The sequence below is a fragment of the Opisthorchis viverrini genome (assembly GCF_000715545.1).
Source record: "Opisthorchis viverrini unplaced genomic scaffold opera_v5_34, whole genome shotgun sequence".
NCBI lineage: Eukaryota > Metazoa > Platyhelminthes > Trematoda > Opisthorchiida > Opisthorchiidae > Opisthorchis > Opisthorchis viverrini.
This window is the reverse complement of record NW_008751690.1, coordinates 1879538-1900158: the sequence shown is the minus strand read 5'-3', so window position 1 is coordinate 1900158 and position 20621 is coordinate 1879538. Positions and strand designations below refer to the sequence as shown.

Genomic DNA, 20621 nt, shown 5'->3' with positions numbered 1-20621 from the left:
CAACAATTTTGCCCCCTCATTACTTCTTGCGCCCAAACTGGATGGATTGTACTTGCGTGTATCGTCTAAGACTACACAAGGAAATTCCAATGCTTAATATAATCATTCCCTCTTTTTCCAACTTCAAAGAACTGAGAAGAACCGATCGTAATGAAAAGTCACCCAGGTTTTCCATGCCGAACATCCTACCCGGTACGAGCATTCACTAGTTTGTTGTCGTGGCCCAAAAGAATCACCGACATTCACGAAGAAGCATGCTGGGTGCTTGTTACGCAATTACATCAACTGTTCTGTGTGCCAAACCATAAATTGTAGCTTTAAATTGCTGTGATTCAATAAGTTGAAGGTTTTCTTCACTGTATAAGTAAAGCGTGACTTTCCCAATGGAATTCTAGGATGCTGCTACCCAACATGACCACGGCATGGATGACGGATATCAACCCACGATCAATGTGTTCTATATCATAAAATATTCTGAAAACGAACATAAATCCGGTTACGTTTGTATGAAGAGCAGACACCATAAATAAATTTGTATTTCCGAAATTTCAGTTGGATTAAGCTGACAAAAAGACTCAACCAGCTGCAAAGGAATCGTGAATTTCGGCTTTGCTTGGGCTGATTAGCCATCATATTCAGACCCTGTTTCCATTTTTATAGTGATAGCTCGTGAAACAACAAGAACCCTCCTGTAGGGTTACGTCTGACTTTCATTTATGCTAATTACTCATTTGTCTGACTGCTTGTTTTACATGTCCCACTGAACACATATTGCACATTCTGAGAATCTTGTTTTTCGCTCGCAAAGCTCCCCCCACTCCAAAACGCCCTAATCCACGAACTTGTTTACTCCTGATAAATTACGGTATACAACTCAACGTCATGCTTTACAGTTCTAACCCTCCGATGACCAAATGGGACACTCCTCTTCATCAGTACAATCCAAGTGGGACTAATAGCCGTTTGCTGTTTAGCACATTTGTATGGTGAGCCATGCATCACGTTTGGATCCTGTTTCGTCGCTGCCGCAGATATTCTTTAACAAGTCATTCATCCAGATCCCAGATAACTCTATTTTTCTTTCAGTGCACACTAAGTTAACGGCTTTCTATTCTTGTGTTTTTTTTATAGATTTTTCTAGCTATAAAGTATAACGTTTAAAATATGGCTACTCGGGTTCTTGCTTACTCTTCTGACGGTATGTTTTCGAAATACGTGTCCAAACTACACACGTCTACCTATATCGTATTCCTTTTAGACGTGCAAAACGTGCCTCTCCATAATTTCTCATTTTTGCACGCATCTGCTTTACACTGTTTCACTGCCAATGTGTCGGTGTACCGTAAGGGAAATGGCGTTTTCCGTTTAGAGTTCTAAACATTGCGGCTAGCGAAGACAAGTCTATTTTACTGAACCTCATTATGCTGACCTGCGAGTTAGATGGTCGGGTACGTTCAAGATAGATATAATATATTCCAGACAATGTTCTACATAGGCGTGATTAGCTCAGTGAATATAGATCAGCTCATATAGCACGCCATAACAGACAGCCAAACGCAGCTTCAGACCTTATAGTTAGCGCCAGTTACCGGAACGTTATTCAAAAGAAGCACGAAAAAGTGTGAAAGCTCATGGAAGCTAAGGGCAGTTTTATTTTGGTGTGTTTGCTCGCATTTTGTGACTCTTTTTTATCTTCATTCTGATAGAAAGAAATGCTTTGCTTGTGGGTGGAGAGTTCACTGTTCCACCTTTACATCCCAGAAGGAGCAGAATGTCGAATCTGCTTTGCATTTGAAAAGTGCAATAGCGGCTAATGTGTGGGTTTGCCGGTAGCCTGATAAGAATGACGTTCAGAAACCAGAGACTTTGCAAGAATTCTCTAAACGCCCTTTTGGTCAGTGACCAAATGGGGCTTCAGGGGGTAAAAATGTTTTCCAAAACATTCTGCTCTTTCCTCTTACATATACCAATCTGAATGCCAATGAACGGCAAACAGGGATTTTACGAAAAGCCCTGATTCTTTGAAGATTGTGAGGTGCAGAGTATTGAGATAAACATACATCTGATACATCTGTTTTGTCGGAGTACTTCACACCTATCTGAGTCCAATAGAAGCATGATATATCAATGGTCTAATGGATGAACTGAACTAGTGGAACAATTATATTACTCCACATGCATATCCGAGCCGACGGAGTCCAAGTTCCAGTTACTTTCACACATCAAATGCTTGCAGCCGCCGGCAGTCGACAAATGTCGGCACATATTGCCGCCACCTGCTCCCAAGACCAAAGCTTCGGGTAGGCACATCTTGTAACCTTATTTTCACAGCTGTTGACGCGGAGAAACCGCGGCAAACTGTGATTTGCCTTCAGATACAACGCTGGTGTATTTCCTCACCCTTCCTCACCACCAACCGAGACAGCTATCATTACTTGCATGTCCTGCTGTGCCTCACAATACATGTGGATTGTCAATTAGACCACATGCCGGTTGTCTGTTTCCCGCATACGTAGGGGTTAGCGGCAGGTGCGGTAGAATTGACTTATCTTAAAAATTGTTACGGCCAGGGTAGTGGGACAAGGCGATCGGGGTGGATGTAGTCAGTTAGAAATCATTAGTATCATTGAAAACGGGCCAGGGTAGAATAACGCGAGCGCTAGTCACCCCTATCGTCAGACCGAAGTTCCAAACGCCTGCCACACCGGTAAGGTGAAACTGAATACGCAGATTCCTCCTTTTTATGAAGTAATTTCTGGGTTATGTATGAAAGTACTACGAGGCTTCAGTTGCCAACCTACCTGTTGATTCGAAGACTCCAAGGTAATGGAAACTGAACGACAAATTTTAATACCTGGATCGCGGTTCGTCGAAATCTGCCTGGCTAAGGCTGTGGGAAGCCGGACGTCGTTAACCACCAGTTATATTTACGGATGTTTGTATGACTTGTCGTCACATAGGTTTTCCGACTGTAATAACTCTATGACCGTGATCTGTTATATATTGGTCGAAAACGGTCTTGGGTGTGTTTCTCACCAATCATTATCTGTGTCGTCAACAAAACGGTTAATTTAACGTTCGACAGACCCAGACTGAACATTCTAAAGATTCCGCCGAATATGCTGATAAGAATTTGTGTGGCGATGATCGTAAGACGTGGTTACAAACTATGCACTCAGCTGCATAACCTGAGAGTAAAATTCGACGTTCTTTAGTCCAATCTGTGACAATTCCATGATACAGTTCGGCTGCCCGTCAACACCAAGTCATTCTGCCGGTTGCGTACAATCCGGTGAACAGAAGCATGAAGTTGACGGGAAGTTGGACGTTGCACCTAACTGGTGGGCCCCAGGAAAGGCGAAATCGTTTGTGGCTGTCTAAGTTTTCAGAAAACTGATGCATAGTTTGTTCTCATCTCTCGAATATCCTTCCATCTAAGACGTGAGACAGCCTTTATGTAGTACATGAGTTGAAGAATATGGCACTTCGAAAACTCCTCATTTGCGTGAAACTCCTTATCGTTTTTATGTGTCTTCTGATAATAAATAATAATTTCGTCGGATACACTCGGTAGTAAAACAGTTTGGCTTGTACAGGATACTCAGCCGAATCTGTGGTTTACTCTATTCTAGAAGTGAAGCCCCCCCCCCCCCCAACCAGCCTCTTGTTTCATTCACTAACGGTCTACGAGATATCGAAGTACATTTTCTTGAATGAAGCAACCCACAAGGTTGTTGGCTGTCGAAGAGTTTTCAGCAGCTTTCACAGTACGCTCAACGTACTGTACTGGATATCTCACTTGAAGGCCAAAAAAAGGTCGCGGAATAGAATAACCATAATCTTTCACATCACTCTCGGAGTGGTGCGGTACCTGCTGATAATGGTTCTGCAGTAAAAGTTCTCCAAGCCAGAAGAAGGGTATGGAAGTTTGAGTCGAATTTTATCTACGTAACAAGACCAAGAAAATGTGCGTCATTTTGGACACCACATTCAGAGCCGTATTCAGAACTGGCTGGTGCATAAGAGCCAGCCAAAAGACGGTAAATCATAGACTTTTGAGATATTGATTGAGCTTTTCTTAACTAGCGAAATCTGCCCGAGTCACTTGTGTGATGCTGCGAATTGAACATTCAGCCACAAGGCGAACACTGTTGAGAGACGCAGATATGATGTCCACCATCGTGCAATCTTAATATGGTACAAAGGAGACAGTTTCTAATGTGAATTGAAAGCCCACTTTATACCGTCTATTTGTACGCCCGTTATCGTTTGGTCGTTCACTGTAGGAACATATCTACACACGTGTACCCCGGACACGCATGGCATAACCATGTTGTCCCCTAGGAAGTGTGAACAATTCACTACAACCTTTTCTCTCCGAACACGTGATTTTCGTTTCTCTGGTCTGAGTAGAAAAGTAGAGGGTTAAATTTCCCTTTCCATCAACAGACTACAGGGAAACATATAATTAAGGGCCGACACAAACGACTGTATATGTATTAAGAAACGTCGCCAAATTGGTTCCTTTCTTTTCGCGATTAATCGATACAACTCAGTTGATCAAACATTCTATAAATTCACAGAAAGCTAGATGCTAATTCGGTCCCACCAATACTTATGGTACTAACGCCATACGTGGCACGTGAAGAATACTGAAATAGGGCGATTTAGCTAAACCTGTCTACACCAACATAACTCGTAAGTGGGTATAGTTTGCCATATGAAAATTTCGGCTTTGGAACCGGTCTTGTGCCATTTTGCGTGGTCTCTCCTTTTTGGATTTTTAAGTGGACGATTCAGTCGCTAACACCGTACTTGAAGCGACTGGTTCATAAAGGTATGAAGAAAACTGATTTGAAAGCGTTTGAAATGGATCATGTAATCCAGTTACCTATGAAATATGTATACCTATTCTTTCGAGTGATCTGGACATGAATTAGGTCACTGCAGGAGGTATTCCCTCTATTTTACCGGTAATTTATTTGAGGATTGAATATATGGTCCTTGTGTGTGTTCATTCAGTCTCTGGCTGGAAAACAAGCGTTTTGCAGTCGTGCCTCATTCTCTACTATCCAGGTTTAGACGCAAGAGCTAGAAATTCTAGAGATTAAGTAGTACTGTGCACATCCAGTAGAGAAAACAAAATACGACACCACCAGCCAGTTAAACCTCATTTGATGCAGCAGACGAGGAGCAACAATAACGTCGGATTCAGACTTAAATAAAGTGCACTTTTGCAAAGCGTAGGTCTTGCTGCCACCTTGAGTGTCTTAAAATAGAAGTGAATTAGACATGTCGGAGAATATGTGAAATAAGCAGTACATTACTGAGGCGTCGTTCATTCCATCAGAAAGTAAGAGCTGCTGCCCTCATAGCAGGCTTCCAGCATACTTCAACGAATGTTTATTAATTGTAGTTAGCAGAATATCGAAACACTCGGTAAAAGTGACGTCTCTCCTCGCTAGCACGGTGAGTGCACCGAGACAATTCTAAATATGGCAGTGAAGTCCGTTAAGAACGCATTATCATTTCTGACCACTGATCACTGTCGAACCCTAGAACTTGCTGCCCTTAAAGGAATTGAGTAGCTTCGGTGATAAAACCGCAACTTGTATTATAGTTTATTCACAGATCCCTCAGTGGGAGAGATTTATTGCCATGCGTAATTAATTTTTGATTCATCAGTAAAAACAGGTGAGGAATTATGGGCAACACAGATCCTTTTCAATGAGCGAGGTATTTTAGTTAGTCGTGCCACGTCCCGGATAACGGATGATAAACGGTAGTAAGACTGGGAATAAGAGATTAATACTTGCCTTTAAAAGCCCTCTGTTCCAAACCTTAAAGTTACGTTTTTGCAGTCATATCTGGTGTGACAGTGAGAGACGTTATGTGCCCAATTTGCTACAAAATTTGAAATTTTGTTCTGTCATATTTACTAACACGGGGTCCATTCCGGCTGGGATAGGTACACGTATAACAGCGAGCGTACATGATAAGCAGTTGAATTCAGCAGAGAAGTTGTTACTATCTGTGTTTCCGCAGACTGTAAGGCAACGGCCATGCGAATTGGGAATATCCTTGAAAAAGTTGGAACAACTCCTGCACAAAACAGCACAGTGCGTCCCCAACTAACAGTTCACCTCGAGAAAAGACAAAAGTTTGACGAAATCAGATTTCTTTTTTCCAAAAACGGAACAATAGAGGTGTTGAATATTTAGACGTAATAGTTAAACTGGAGTTAAAATGAGTTATGAGTTAGAAAACTATTGGTTCATTAGTTGTAATGAATTATTCACTTTTTGAATTTACGTCTTGAGCGCTGATCATCACAACCCCTCGACTATGGAATTTAAGTGCGACTGCTTAGCTCCTTTTTGGATAAGAAGCCGGAGCTGCACAAGTTATTTTTAAAATCATTTTTTACTAGAGTTGTCTGGGACTGCAGGGTGGTGCATCAAATCATCAAAATTGCAATCGAACAGCAGATGAATGAATGTTCGTTGCTTTGTTCGCTGAGCTAAGCGATGTGACTGCTAACATTTCATCATCAATTGACATCATCAGTGCATTGTTAGGGAACGTATCGATACGTCCGTGGTTGTGCGTTCAGTAGTACTACATCTGTGTCAGATACGTGCTGCTAGCCTGGTCCAACCTTCACCCACAATCGGTTATTCACTCAGGTGGTTTCTTCGACTATACTGTCATCCAGTATTCTGACTGATCGACCACGTGATTTTTGAGCTTGGTCACATCTGGTCTCGTACTTCGATCAATGCTAGAGGAACCTCTGTCCTTGACTACTCTGGGTTCCAGTTCGTGACTTTGTTGATCCTACTCCAAGGCGCTTCTTGTCTCTTGTTTTGTTAATCCGTTATTCGGTTCTCGTAGAGTCCTTTGCACGTAGTAGCGCGTAAACTGCATCTAGTTCAGTGCGTCTGCTGACCGAGTACCATGCCTCAAGAAATGCATTCATATCTACAAATTGGTCTTCAGCTTATTCTCTCATAGAAAATTGGCATTTAATGTATACAATTCAACAAGCCAACTTGATTCGGATGTTGAACTAAGCCTCAAAGGCATAATGTACCTATATAAAACACTGAGATAAAACAAAATGCCGTGGTCATGGGATTCATTCACTAACAAATGATGTTCAGACACTTGGTGCAACAGTATTATTTCAACTAAGGATCTATGGCGATAAATGGTGGAATCAGGTAAAAAAAACAAGGTGATTGGAATAGTAAGATTCCGGGGAGTTGAGTAACAAGACAAGAAAAATCATATTGTTGGCATTTCATTTGCTACAGCTGACGGGGGAACTCGGGATGGAAAGATTTGTGCAATGAGAATGATGAGTGAATTTCACTATGTGAAGTGATTGCCGTATCACGACGAAGTTAAGAACGAAGCTCACTTGAATCAGGTAGTTTTGACGTATACAGTAAGTCTATTGTCAAGAAACGGAAGCAGATTTTTTGAAAGGTGCAATTATGGGCTAGAAGGTAAATCTGTCGGGCTGGAGAATCAAAATCAACAAATGCGAAAATGAGGAAATCAAAAGGTCTAGTAGGACAGTACGTTGCGTCATTCCTTCACAATATCTTGGACATTCCTTGAGTAACTACTGAGGCAACATGCCTGTCTTGAGGGTCATTGAGGGTGAGAACTTCGCATCCAGCTAAGAGTGGTCTCAACTCCATGTTAGTCTACAGCAGGAAGTAGGGTTTACGAAACGTGTTGGGCTTCCAGAGGTTGTGACCCATCAGGGACTGCCTCACACAAAGTGGTTTTACTTCAATGTAACCAGACGTTACAGCAGCTGTAAAATCTGGTTCAGATGAGGTACACGAAATTCCAAGATGGTAACTCCGGTATGTAAAAACTGTTACTTATACCGAGACATGTTATTATTGTTATTAATGCTCCTGACTGAAACCATGGACTTATGCTAGATTCTTGAATCTATTTTTGCCAAAGAGTGCTCGGCACACCCTCCACTATACTTGGATACTTTGGTAATTCTCGCTAGAATTGCCTTGTGGTAAAAAATGGGATGTTGCTCTTAATTCGGTCACAGTACACGTCAGTGAACCCTAACGTTTTACTGACTAAAAAAGACTGCATAAACTTTCTGCAAGGAACATAATGAAAAAGGGCACTTTCATGGCAAGGAAAAAAATCAACGATTTTGGTTGTAAAACCTTTCCCGTGGAATCGAACTAGAGCGAACTGCCCATGACTTTGCAACAGCAGTCGATTGAAGCCCAGAAGCTTAATTTTAATCGCACTGAGAAGAGTGCTTATGAAGTTATCTCAAAAAAATTTATATATATTGGAGTGAGGCTCACATCTGAAACTCAGTGTGCGAACGTCGATCGCCTAGTGCGACACACCCACCACATTTTAGGATCAAGACACAGATCATTCATCAGCTTTGCTTATATAAGGACATTCAAAAAAATCTTACAACTGCTCTCAGATCACATTGTGTGGGACCAGACCTTGTGACGGCCCTTCTTGTAACCCCAAAAGACCGAACCGATTCGGCTGGGAACAAGAGTCTAACAGTCTAACCCTTGCCCCATCATAAGAGAGAAATTACAACTAAAAGAGTACACAGCTTAATTACTTTGTTCAAAAACCTAGACTGTGCTTCAGCATCTCCATCTTTTAAATTAAAAACATGCTTGGATTCTCCAACTGGTCCTTTGGTTACTCAGGTGACCTGTGTTTTCAATTCCAAGCTTTTGTACTCCGAGAGGATATTTATCAGGACTGATAACTATGAGCGGTTTTGCTACACTTGTAAAGAACGAGGTTATTTTAGAAAATGCATGGTGTAAATTTTCATTCCATTCAATGGCTTCCATGCATGTTCGTAAAGTAGGGTTATCTATTCTAAATGAGCAATCTATAAGCACTTCGTTTAATTTCCCATCCACTCAGGTCCCCCTTGCTTTCCTTGTACATAACGTGTACTGAACTAACTTTCAGGGATTTCACTTGTTGTAAATCAGCCAGGTTCATCGTGAGGACCGAGGACTATTCAGACTAAACATTCCTACTGTCTGTCGGTTAATTTTTGGAGTAAGTCAAAGAATCACGCCTCAGATTTCGTCAGCATTCTCAACACGGAGACCAGAACGTTAAAAAGTAGATTCCGAGACCAAAACCGGTTAGTACTTCATACAGCCCTCCTCAATGAGGAACGATGAAGCAGATGGCATTTCGATGAATGTTTTTCATCAGCCGCGTGATCTGGCTACGCCCAGCACATCAACATAGGTTATGATAACAGCTATTCTGAGCGCAGCATTCCTTCTCTATTGTGACTCGCGAAAATTCAAACGAATCAGCTGAACTGAAGAAACGAAAGAGAAGTAGCTACAAAAATCTTCAATATCCGTGCAAGGTCACACGGTAGTATTGGAGAAATTGCCGTTACAATGAGGGTCGTCAGATAGATGGGGTAATGTACTAAAGAATCTTAGCCGCAAACAAGGTGCTGGACAAATTCTGTATATTAGTTTATACCTACAGAGAGGTCTCAGTTTTTTGTACCGCCGACCCACAGCGATTGAGATGTCCCTAACACAGACCTGTTCTGCCCCGCCAGTACTGGTTATTCTTTTTCTGCTTTTCGTAAGCAAATTTTCCGAAAACTTGAAGCGCTTAAAAAACATTTTGCTGCAGTTGTCGTTAAATAGTCCGAAACAACTAGCATTGCTTACCCACTTTATTACAGACGACTTCGTCAAACATGACCAAGACCTTTAGCATTTTATTCATTGTTATAACGCTCCACAGTAAAGATGCGTGTACTCACTTTCAGAGACATTAGTCGGCTTTCACATCATTTAGCGCCTAATATACGCGTGAAACCTGTCAGGCATTATGAAAAGGATCGATTTGTATAACCTCCTCATAGAGGTCAGAAAGATCCTTGGCGGGGAACATCAAGAGAGCAAAGTCAGACTCAATGGCTACCTTCAACAGATTCTGCCTGCCAATCATGAACCCAAAATCAACCTTCAGAAAAAACTTACTAGAAGAGGGCGTGCATCAGTTAACACATGAGTACTATAGACTGGTGACATTAAATGAAACTGAAAGTAGATAAAATGAGACAGGTACGCCGGGACGGGTATACAGAAAGCATTTAACTACAGTTAATTCGTAATACTTAATACTTTGTTTGACTGGGATCCAGTATAAAATACTGCAAAGCTGGGCACACCGGACAAGATACCCGTTCACCAATCAGTCCCCTGGTTATACACTAACCTCAAACTTGAGTTATTTTGCGTCTTTCATCAAAAAGTTCCATACGACAGTTGTTCAGGGAATAATTGCTACTAATCATGAGGGAAACAAATTGCATGTTCGCCTGTCTCAGCATCGGACGTAGCTACAGACCGACAGGATGAGTTTTATTTGCTCCGTCCTAGTGATTCATCACACATATTCACACCTCAAGCAAGAGATGAAGGTTCATTAGAACAGCTGACCTCAATATAGGTACTTGGCTCTTCAATTAAATAAACACATTCAGTCTGCGTTTTAGGGCACTGTTCAAGGTGACCACCCTGTTAAGGGTCGGAAACACAAGTGCAGTGACTAATTTGGTTGCTTGTCTTGAGTGTACCTTCTGGGAAATAAAGTGAGTGTGAAAAAGTGGCATTTATAAAACAGTTATCATCAATTAGATTTATGGATAGAGACTGACAGTCTGAACAGCCATCGTGCTTGCAAGTGCTACTGTGATTGCCAAATGAGCTGAGACCAAACATACGCCCAACATATGGCAGTGTGACGATTTCAAAGCCTAGTGCAATCACTGACTTGTGCGTCACATGCAAATTATGTGATAGTGGAAGTACAGACCATATGTCCATCAGAAAAGGACGCTAGCCGGTTGAAAATTTTCTTCTTTCGCAGCTGGATCTGCAAACAGTCCACTACCACATACTGAACTTCCCAGTCTGCCTTGCCCTTTTAATAAGCAATCAGTGGACTTGTACTTTCCAATTACATACTAACTGACTCGTGTTACTTGAACAAAATAGCTCCTGACAACCGTGAAAAGAGCAGCGTTGGGTAATCTGTTACTGAAATCAGCTACGCGACTACGGTTTGAGAAGCTACTAACTGTTCTTGGGCAACTTTCATATGTATTGTGGAGTTAAGTAATGTCAGTCTCGTTCGACCCTCCTAAAGTGTCTTTTAAATAGTGACGGTCAAAGAACCACCCGATTCTGTCCATTCTTTGGTCCGATGCTCTACCGCGCAAAGGGCCTTCAGCCGGTTCAACACGTAGCTGAATGCAAAGGATGTGTGAATGGGTTAGTCAACAAACTATAGAGTGACGGAGAAATCCGGAATCTCACGATGCACAGTGTCTCAGTCGAGGTAAAATAAGCGTACACTCATCTCCTGATAGATTCGCATTTCGATAAACGGATATATGATTTTCATTTCCCTAGTGATTGTAGTTTGTTCGATTTTTGATTTACGTGTTATATTTGAAGACGCAAAATTTCAACTACCTGGCTGGTAACCCTCAATAAAGAACTAGACAACGTACAGCCAAATCAAAATAGCTGTCTGCCAAAAGTTTTCTTCTGACATGTACACCCTCCTGTTTAGGATGTTTACGGCCAGTAATGAATCACTCATTGGGGGACAGAAATGTGGGCAAAGTACTTGTTTAGTCCCTTCACAGAAAAGGTTCTTGAGCACTGAAACTGTTCGACATCAACCGAGATATTTGATTGCATACTGAAAGGAATATAGATGTAAAGGATTCTTACTGTGCCCAATGGCCATGTGGACAGATAACCCAAGTAATGAGGACTTAAGGAAGTGGGCTTTCGAAGACTTTTCAGCAACCTTATGAGTAGTGTATTAGGACTTAAGGATATTCTGCAAATTACGCTCGCTACATGTGCTATGCTTCTGATAAGACTGACTAGTCGATGGCACACCCTCTCAGAGCTAATGGGACGCTAAATTTCATGTAGCCTTAGTTCCACCAATGAATTGAAAACCAGAACCTGAGTGTGATAGCTAATTTCCAATGTGTACTTTTGTTAGGTGGACAGGGCATACGAGTTCCCTTCTCTGGATGCTTGTCTCTTGGTTCAGGAACTACATGGTTCTAAGAGTATTAAGTGCGTTAATTGTTTTTTGTTTATTGTAGTGTATAAACACCAATGACCTACTACTTAATTCACCTGGACGAAAAACTCAACATAACTGCAGTTAAAAACTACTTATTTGATATATATCTAGGATAAGAATCCAATGACATTAAAGCGCTTATCACCAAAACAGCGTGCTTTTTTAATCGGCATGAAAGGTGAAGATATAACTGTCATTTTATTCCGTTTTACAAATATTACTACTGTTGTCCGTTCACACCATCATGGGTTAGTCATGTGATTTGACAAACGGTGAAAGTTCTTATGATAATTCTGGATGTTCCTTTCGTTTTCTTCATGAAACAAGAAGGACCTGCTGCCATTCCACTTATGTGAACATAAACAGTGTTCCCAATGGTCAGCTAGACTATACAGAAACTATAGCATCACGATAGGATGTTTGAATCGAACGGGGAAACAGAAGTGTGTGAAAGTGAACTGTTTTTCACTGCTAGTGTGAAGTGTGACCAGATGTGAAGTTTACATAATCCATCTGTTCCCTATATTGCTTGTTCACCAGGATGAGCCATAGGGCTGACCGCAGGGAAGTGATGAGTAACTCCCAGGTGCATGCACTCCATGACTACGCAAAGCATCTGGGACTAAACAGAGCGCTAGCCAGGACACCCTCCTGTTGCCTACAGGAAGGGCGTGTAGTCTGACCATTCATATATCCTCGCCACAAAATGAGATGGCTCAGTGGTCAGCGCGCGAATTTACTGACCAGAAGATCCGTGGCTCTAACCCTATCTCTGTCTCTTGGCTTCTCCTGTGTAGGCTTGGGCAACCTGGCAGTATCTCAGCCTTCGTGCTTCATTCGGATGGCAGGGCAGCTAGGCCTCAAAATGATGTGCCATCGGTTCCAGTCTATTCTGAATGAATCGGTAAATGGTGGGTGACATGATGCCGACCGGTATCTCAAATGATTTGGTCTGGATAGTGAACATTCTGAAAGATTTCCACCCCATGCAATCTAACAGGGCATGAACCAAATTTAAACAGATTACCACGTGGTGAAAATCCGCTGATATTCCTAGGGGAAATGTTCGGAATGTGGACACTGTTCATCACTATAGTCTTGTGTGCTAACAAATGCTAAGCCTCCTTTTACATAACGTGCGCGAGTCAGGAAGGTGATATTGAGGTGCAAGTAGAATCATTCTTCATTTTTCGGTATTGCATCTGTAATCTATTAACTCACCTTGAAAGCTCACCTAAAACTAGTACTTGAAAGATTCAGTTGCTCAGATAGGCAGTTGAGCCGAACGCAGTGCTGTACGCGCCACTATTTTTCTGGTCACTATATCCAAAATTGAGCTTTCAAAAGCAGTTCACACCACTCCGCTAAACCAGACACTGTTACGTCACACACTGGTTGTTGGTAACCAGAGGCCAAGGTGGGAGTGTGAGTTGCTATGTCGAACAAAACACTGTTCACAAAATGAGTCACTTAATCTGTCAGATTGATGTGCACTATCAGACAGTCCGTTGACTCTGGAAACAAGCACACGTTCATCTCAATGGCGTTAACCTCGGACGTGATTTTCCTTATCTTTAGACGGAGAAGAAGTTGTCGTGAGACATAGCAAGACTACATGGCACGGAAAATTGAGCCTTTCGTCCGAAAACGCCACCACATAGTGGCCAAAATCGGAGCAAGAGAATGCACCTGGTTACAAGTGAGGCCCACTCTACCTTTTGTAATTAGTCGGCGCCACAAACCGATGTTCTAGCACGCGAGAACTGGAACATCAAGAAGGCTTTCCTTGACTCGAACCCAACTGAGGGTGAAGAGTGGTCTTTCGTCTAACATGGAAGGACCGTTAGATCCAGCTCTAACATTTTGTTAAACGATTACTGGGGGATAAGAAATGCATAGCCACGTGTTAAAATTGACAGTACAAGATTGTTTAAATTGCGTTCGTTTTCCGATAAGTTGGTAGGTAGGGCATCCAAGCATGAACAAGAGCTGTACTGGCTAAATCCGGTGTGCGTACCGTACTGTGGAGCATAACCAACAGATATTTGTCAATACCTATACATAACCTAATTGTCCGATCAGTATCTTTTGACACATAAATCACAAATTCTGTGGTTTTTGACAAGATGATGTTCACCAGTAGGGAACAATATAACAAAAGTGCTTGGTTGTTGATATCTTAGAGCTAGAGTTACTGTACCTGCCTGAGTAGCTCTCAGCAATGGAGTTAAACAATTTCTGGTAATGGAGCTACTTACAATTACTAGCCAGTTTGTAATGCCGTACTCAGTCCTTCGTGGTAACAAAACATATTTTTCCATCTATAACTCTCAAGTTATCGTCCTAGTTAGGCATGACAAAAAAGTTCAACATTGGCGCAATCCAGAGAACATGCATCTTACCAGCGATATTCGCATGCTGAATTTCTTTTTCACGCAACTTATGCTAATTTTGGACCAGATAAACCACCGGCTGGACTGCATCACAGGTTTTTATAATTACACGATAGATGTTCAGAAATTGTGTCACAAAACCTAGCTTTCTGCTCTCATGGCACAACGTGCACTCTAAAGAACGGAATAGACTTGGTGAAGCTTTGTGGACTTCGCAGAATTTTAAGTTCTCTAATTTTGAAGAAATCACTATCGTATCCCAATAGTTCGGGCGATCTAGACCCTCGTTGATAATGCTATGAGTACCGAGGCCCAGGAAGAATAGCAAGGCTGGTTATCCGTGACGATTAGTAGTGTTTACGTGAAAGATTTCGGATAATTCCCTCGAATATCGTCCACAAAATCAGCTGATTGGTAAGGTTTCCTCATCAGTCAAGCATTCAGTTGCCGTCTCTGCAAATTTCACTAACCGCAAAGTTTGTGACCACTAAACTATCTGGATCAAATAATGGCAAATTGATTTGGGTGAGCTAAAGATCCGCAACCTTCAGTAATAACTAACTTGGCTGGAGATAAGAAATTTCTGCCTAGCCAGATAAAATTATACATTTCAGTCCTACTTGGTGGAGTGGCTTAAGCAAGATTCAACTCACTGGTCAGTGCGGACGCTACATAGAACGGTTCATTCGCATACCTAGGTAGGGTGAGGCTTTCTGCTAGATACTTGGCTAAATTTATTGACCGAATACGGTTACAGATGGTACTACACAAATATGTCCAGGCAGACGGTCACTTTAGTGCACTGCTGAACTACATGCGAAAAACACCCTACTAGGTTGTGTTTATAAAACAACGGACTGCTGGCTACTACCAGAGAAGCATGCCTCATCTGGCCCTGGGCAGTAATTTGATGCGTAACATCCTGTCTACCCTTATCGTTGCAATCTACGCGACGGTGACAAATATAAACAGACAAGACGGTGGACACCTTTCTTGACCATGCTTTCTCACACATTTCATTGTGATAGACATCTTGGGAAACCGGACCGTCCCCAGTATAGGCATGTAGATTTTGTCACGTTCTTAGCCTTCCCATGACACACGCTGACTTATTATTGGTCATTATTATTGAAACCGTCAGGAAACGCTGTGGGCCTGTTTACCGCAGAGGTGACCTGCATAAAATTTGGTGGTTGCTGATCGTAGATTTATATTTCCTGTGGTGTAAGCAAAATACTATGAAATTTTTGCTTTCCACTCTATCCAAAAGGAAACAAAAAATTGACAAGGGCTTGCAGAACGTACGGATTTTTGGGGTGAGAGAGGAGCACATAGCTACATAAGCTAACACAGCATTGCAGAACTGAGCCTGGTAAATAAGTCACCGTTTTAAGGCTATTAAACAAAGTTTAGCCATATAAAATGGAATAATATGTAATTGATATAACATACTACTCATAAGGTAGTCCTCGACAGCTCAGTAATCGCTTTGTCCTTATTGGGACTCATCACATAAACTTAGTCCCAGTGTTTCCACCAATCCTATCTGCTAGGTAGATTTCCACAAACGAGAGGTTGAGTTGAGCCTTTGGTTAATACCAAAGTAAGCGAATGTATTCCCCCAGTGGTACAAGAGTCTCATACATCAAAACGACAAAAAAGTGAAACAAGTTCAAAATCATGGAAAATATCTCGAGTGTGCTGCTTTGAAGGCAGGTCAAGCTTACTTTAGTCTTGGCACAGAATAAAGTTTCACCCAGCCGATTACTGAGCTTCTCCGTATATAGTTTATTCGGTGTGGATATCAACAGAAAATCTATGCTATTGGTAGGAATTCTAAATTTACATCGACAGCCGCAGTGACGCAAACGATGACACGGAACTATACTCAACTAGACAACGAGGGATTGGTGAAATTATCCCGGAAAGTGATGAGAAGTCAAGCCGGTGAGTCGTTTAGCTCAGAAAATAAGCCGACGCCCATTCAAGATGTTTTATCTCCAAGAAAATAATCGAACCCCGTTAATCTAACGAAGCTAACCAAACAGTTCAAGTCCTAAACTAGAGTAACATAGTTCACTGTTGTTTTTGTTCCTATTGCTTTTGTTGTTGTTGTGAGGCCACCCATTGAACTAATTCAACGTATGTGACGGCTGCAGGTTTCCGGCAGTGATCTAAGCCTTGGTCAGATGGCTCTACATGCCAACTCAGTACAGGTCTACAATCGTACACGTTACATTTTGTGCAAATGTTAAAAAACAATCCTTGCGAAAGATAGTAATAAGGAATCAGGAACTGTACAAAGATGTTAATATGAGAGACAAGATGGGCGTTCCCGTTTCCTGTCATTTGGACTTAGTGGAAAGAGTTGCAGTCCACCAGTGTCTACCTGATTAGACGGCCTCTTTGGAAATCTGGTATTCTGTTGACACCCCTATCTCCAGCCTGCTAAAAATATGAGCCCAGTTTGTTTAAGCATTCTCCAGAGACGTTTAACAAGTGGAGGAATCTTGGAAACTGTTGCAGGTTCATCTAGATATCACCCGGCTAAGTTTATACCCACATGCCTGCGACTAAACGCATGTTTGGAAGTAACCTGTTGTTTACCACTCATGTGCAGTTGTAAAATAGTTCCTGGTTTTCTATAGAGGAAAAAGTCGGTAGCTCAGGTACCGTAGATGGTCGTTGGCTTGTTCGCTGAGCTGGGCAATTTGATTGCAGTCCAGCTCGGCGAAAAAACCAACGACAATATTGCCTGGATTATGATTATGAAAATACCCAGGCTACCCTCAACCTCCAACATAACGAACTAGCTGAAGGTAGATAGGAGCATTTTCTTCAAATTCTTGCAGTCACATTCTCGACGGCATTTCTGACATGCTGCAGGCTGCATACATCCAGTCATACTTTCTTATGAATAGGACACCGACAATGCAGTAGTAGACTGGGAATTCAAACCTCGCTGTCTAAAATCAGTGTGGATTGCAGAGTGTTGTCCTCCTACCTAGCATAAGTGCACATAAAATGGTGATTGGTTCTGTGGGTAGGTCATCTTTAGCGGACTGTGTTAATTAGTTTAGAACGGCAGAGTTACAGGACATTGCTGAGCCCTGTCCTCTTAAGGCCAACTCGTAATGGCCATATTGTGCTAAATTAAATGGGTATAATAATCATCAGTTTCGGGTTAAACCGACCTAATTCGCATCGTTCATTTTTATAAACAATTCGTGTAATACACTAAGTGAATCATAGTTGAGTTTATCCCTCCCCATCTTCAGATTTCAGCCTAAAAACCATCTCCTAGATAACCTCGATGCTTTTGTGCGCAAACTACTGTCATCTAAATTCATCTTGTCAGAAAAATGAATTGTTGTTTTTTTCACTTTGTCCAATGGGATTATTATCAAGAAACGTCAAAAACATCCGATTAATTGCTAATACTAAAGACAGAAATAATTGACACGAATTTTTCATTCCGTAGCTGAAGCTCAGACCTTTTGACGGACAAAAACTCTTTCACAGAGCACAAAATAAATTATAGTGTTGACTGACGTTTGAACTAGTGATAGTACTTAACAGGACGAGAGGTGAGTCATTCAGATGTTACTTTACTAATTCGCCGAAACTGGGGCGAGACGGTTCAAGTGGTTAGAGCGCGAATTCACTGACCGGAAGGTCCGTGGTTCGAATCCGACCTCCGCCACTCGACTTCCCTGTCTAGGTTTGGGCAACCTGGCAGTATCCCAGTCCTCGTGCTTCCTTCGGGTGGCATGGCAGCTAGGCACCGGAAGGGTGCTGCAGCTGAACGATTTCTTTTTCTTTTCTTTCGCCGAAAATAACAATGAAAGGTCTCACTATTTTACATCTTTCAGTTTCGAACCTTATATCCTTCCGTGGCTGTGTGATTGCACGTCACTGACTGGTACAAATTGGAAAACTAACCGCAGTGAAATAGGCAGATTGTCTGTAACAGTAGTTAATTCGTCTCTTCCAAGTGTTACCCACCTGATCTAAACCTTCTGACGTGACCCATTATGGACCTTCATTTGATTAAGTCTTACGACCAATCCTACTAGACAAGATATCATTAATTTCTTGTGGTTCGCTTCTGTAAGTTGATGAGTCCCTCGTTTTAATCACACACACATGCCTCATTCTTACTCGCCTGTTTTCTAGAAACCGTCCTACCCTGAACTATTTTTATTGTGTTCATCTACGCTACTTCGAATTTTCACACCATTCTCGACAGAGAACGTGCAACAACACTCCCATAGTCGGGACTTATTCACCTCTACAGCTACTACCTCGGGGAATGCTCATCGGTTTTCAAATTTTCCAGCTCTCTCATTTAGTCTTCTAGCCGCGCAACATATCTTTTCACTTTCAGCTATCCCTATCAAGCTGTGCTACGGAACTGGATCCTAACTCTAAATTTACCGTCAAAACAGTCCACTTCTGGAATTGCCTTATTCTTTGCCTACAGACACTGAACTAAGACACCCATCATCGAACCATTCTGAACTCCATGTTAAAATAAGCTTGTTTCATGTCACGTCGTTGCGATAGAGGGTCTCTGATTATGGGCAGTCGTGTACTTTAATCTCTTTTGCGTTTAATAAAAACTCTAGATACCAGGGACTGAATCCAGAATATGTAAAACTAACAGTTTCGTCGCCTTTATTCTCGCTTCACGTTGAACGAAAATGCGCGTTCATGAATAAGCCGGATGAAAAAATTATCGTTGTTGTGTGACGTCGAAACCTGGCATACTGATGACGACATTCAAGGACAGCCTATCAAGTTTTGTAAACAAAGAGGGTCGAGTTTATGTGGACTACAAGAAATGCGCTATGTTTGTTAATGCTTAACATATCATCCTTCTCAGCAGTTGGCTAAGCCTGTATCTAAACTATGCTATGACGTGTTCAAATAGAATAATCAAGAATATAACCGTTGGTAGACAGCAATACCAAGTGGGATATAGAAATATGAACAGCAGCATGATGACACTTCTCTGTGAATAACCAGTGTCTGACAGTTCTCTGTCGTTAGTAAGAGTTAATTATGGCACTAGACCGCCGGAGAGATTTGCCAGTCATGCAAAGATTCAGTTGGTCCTGAACCATCATGTGTCGTTTATCAATTCTTTGCCAGGATCTCATCAGCTCCGACAAATCGAGTTGATTGCGGTTCTCGCCTTCTTTGAGTCCAGTAGGAATGTTATAACAAGGTCACTTATTAGGTGTGCATTCGTTTTTGTTAGATACCATGTGCTGCTTAACCGTCCGAAAACTTTGAGTAGTGAGTTGGTGAATGTCATCATGACAATAATCTGTGGATTGTGTCTATGGTTATTACTAATTCTAAATGTGGGTTTATCGTAAAATGTATTGTATGTCCACATTTCTTCGAGAATATCCACCTCGATGACGTCTAACTTATTCCATAAGTTTGTCACGCAGGTTAACCTAGCAGTAGTCGGCAATGGTTGCTGATTCGCCTAGAGGGCTAGTTCTCAGTGAGAAAAAATAGCCGTATTGCTTGAAGGAGATACAAATCCACTACGGTTTTTAGTCAATGTCCCTTCAACCGCGGTTGAATACTCAACCCTGCACTGACAATGTCACCTCGATTAGTGATGAAACGTTTGCAATCCAACTGCCAAGCCCGGCGAACAGACCAACAACCAAGTATTTGGAAAGCACAGTTTTGTCGCTTGGACCTACAAAACAAGAGCGCATTTAGTCCCAAAAAAATTAATTCATATCCGGATCTATTGTAATGTAATGGTATCATTATGACTGACGACTTAATATATCAACTTGAAAGGAATCACATTACATCCTGCGGCCAACATGGGTTATGCGGTAGATGCTTCCGCTTATCCACTCTTCCCCTTAGAGACCCCCTCGTTAACCACAAACCCGAATCTTATAGCTACCATCGGCTCCGGGAGATCATTTTGTGCAAGCTCCGATAAACCAAACGCGCCCAACTCGGACCGAGCCTCGTTCTGCTACTCATGATAATGACCTTCCC

At 41.9% G+C, this 20621-nt stretch overlaps 1 protein-coding gene across 1 annotated transcript; it reads left to right on the top strand.

The window, feature by feature from the left end:
- Positions 1 to 12895: 12895 nt before the first annotated feature.
- On the top strand, positions 12896 to 18421 carry T265_02693 (hypothetical protein; the record flags this gene model as incomplete). The annotated part of the gene is made up of 2 exons (XM_009166995.1): positions 12896 to 13100; positions 18258 to 18421. The coding sequence occupies 2 exons, from the start codon at positions 12896 to 12898 to the stop codon at positions 18419 to 18421; spliced, it is 369 nt and encodes a 122-aa protein (XP_009165259.1).
- Between the last annotated feature and the right edge of the window lie 2200 nt (positions 18422 to 20621).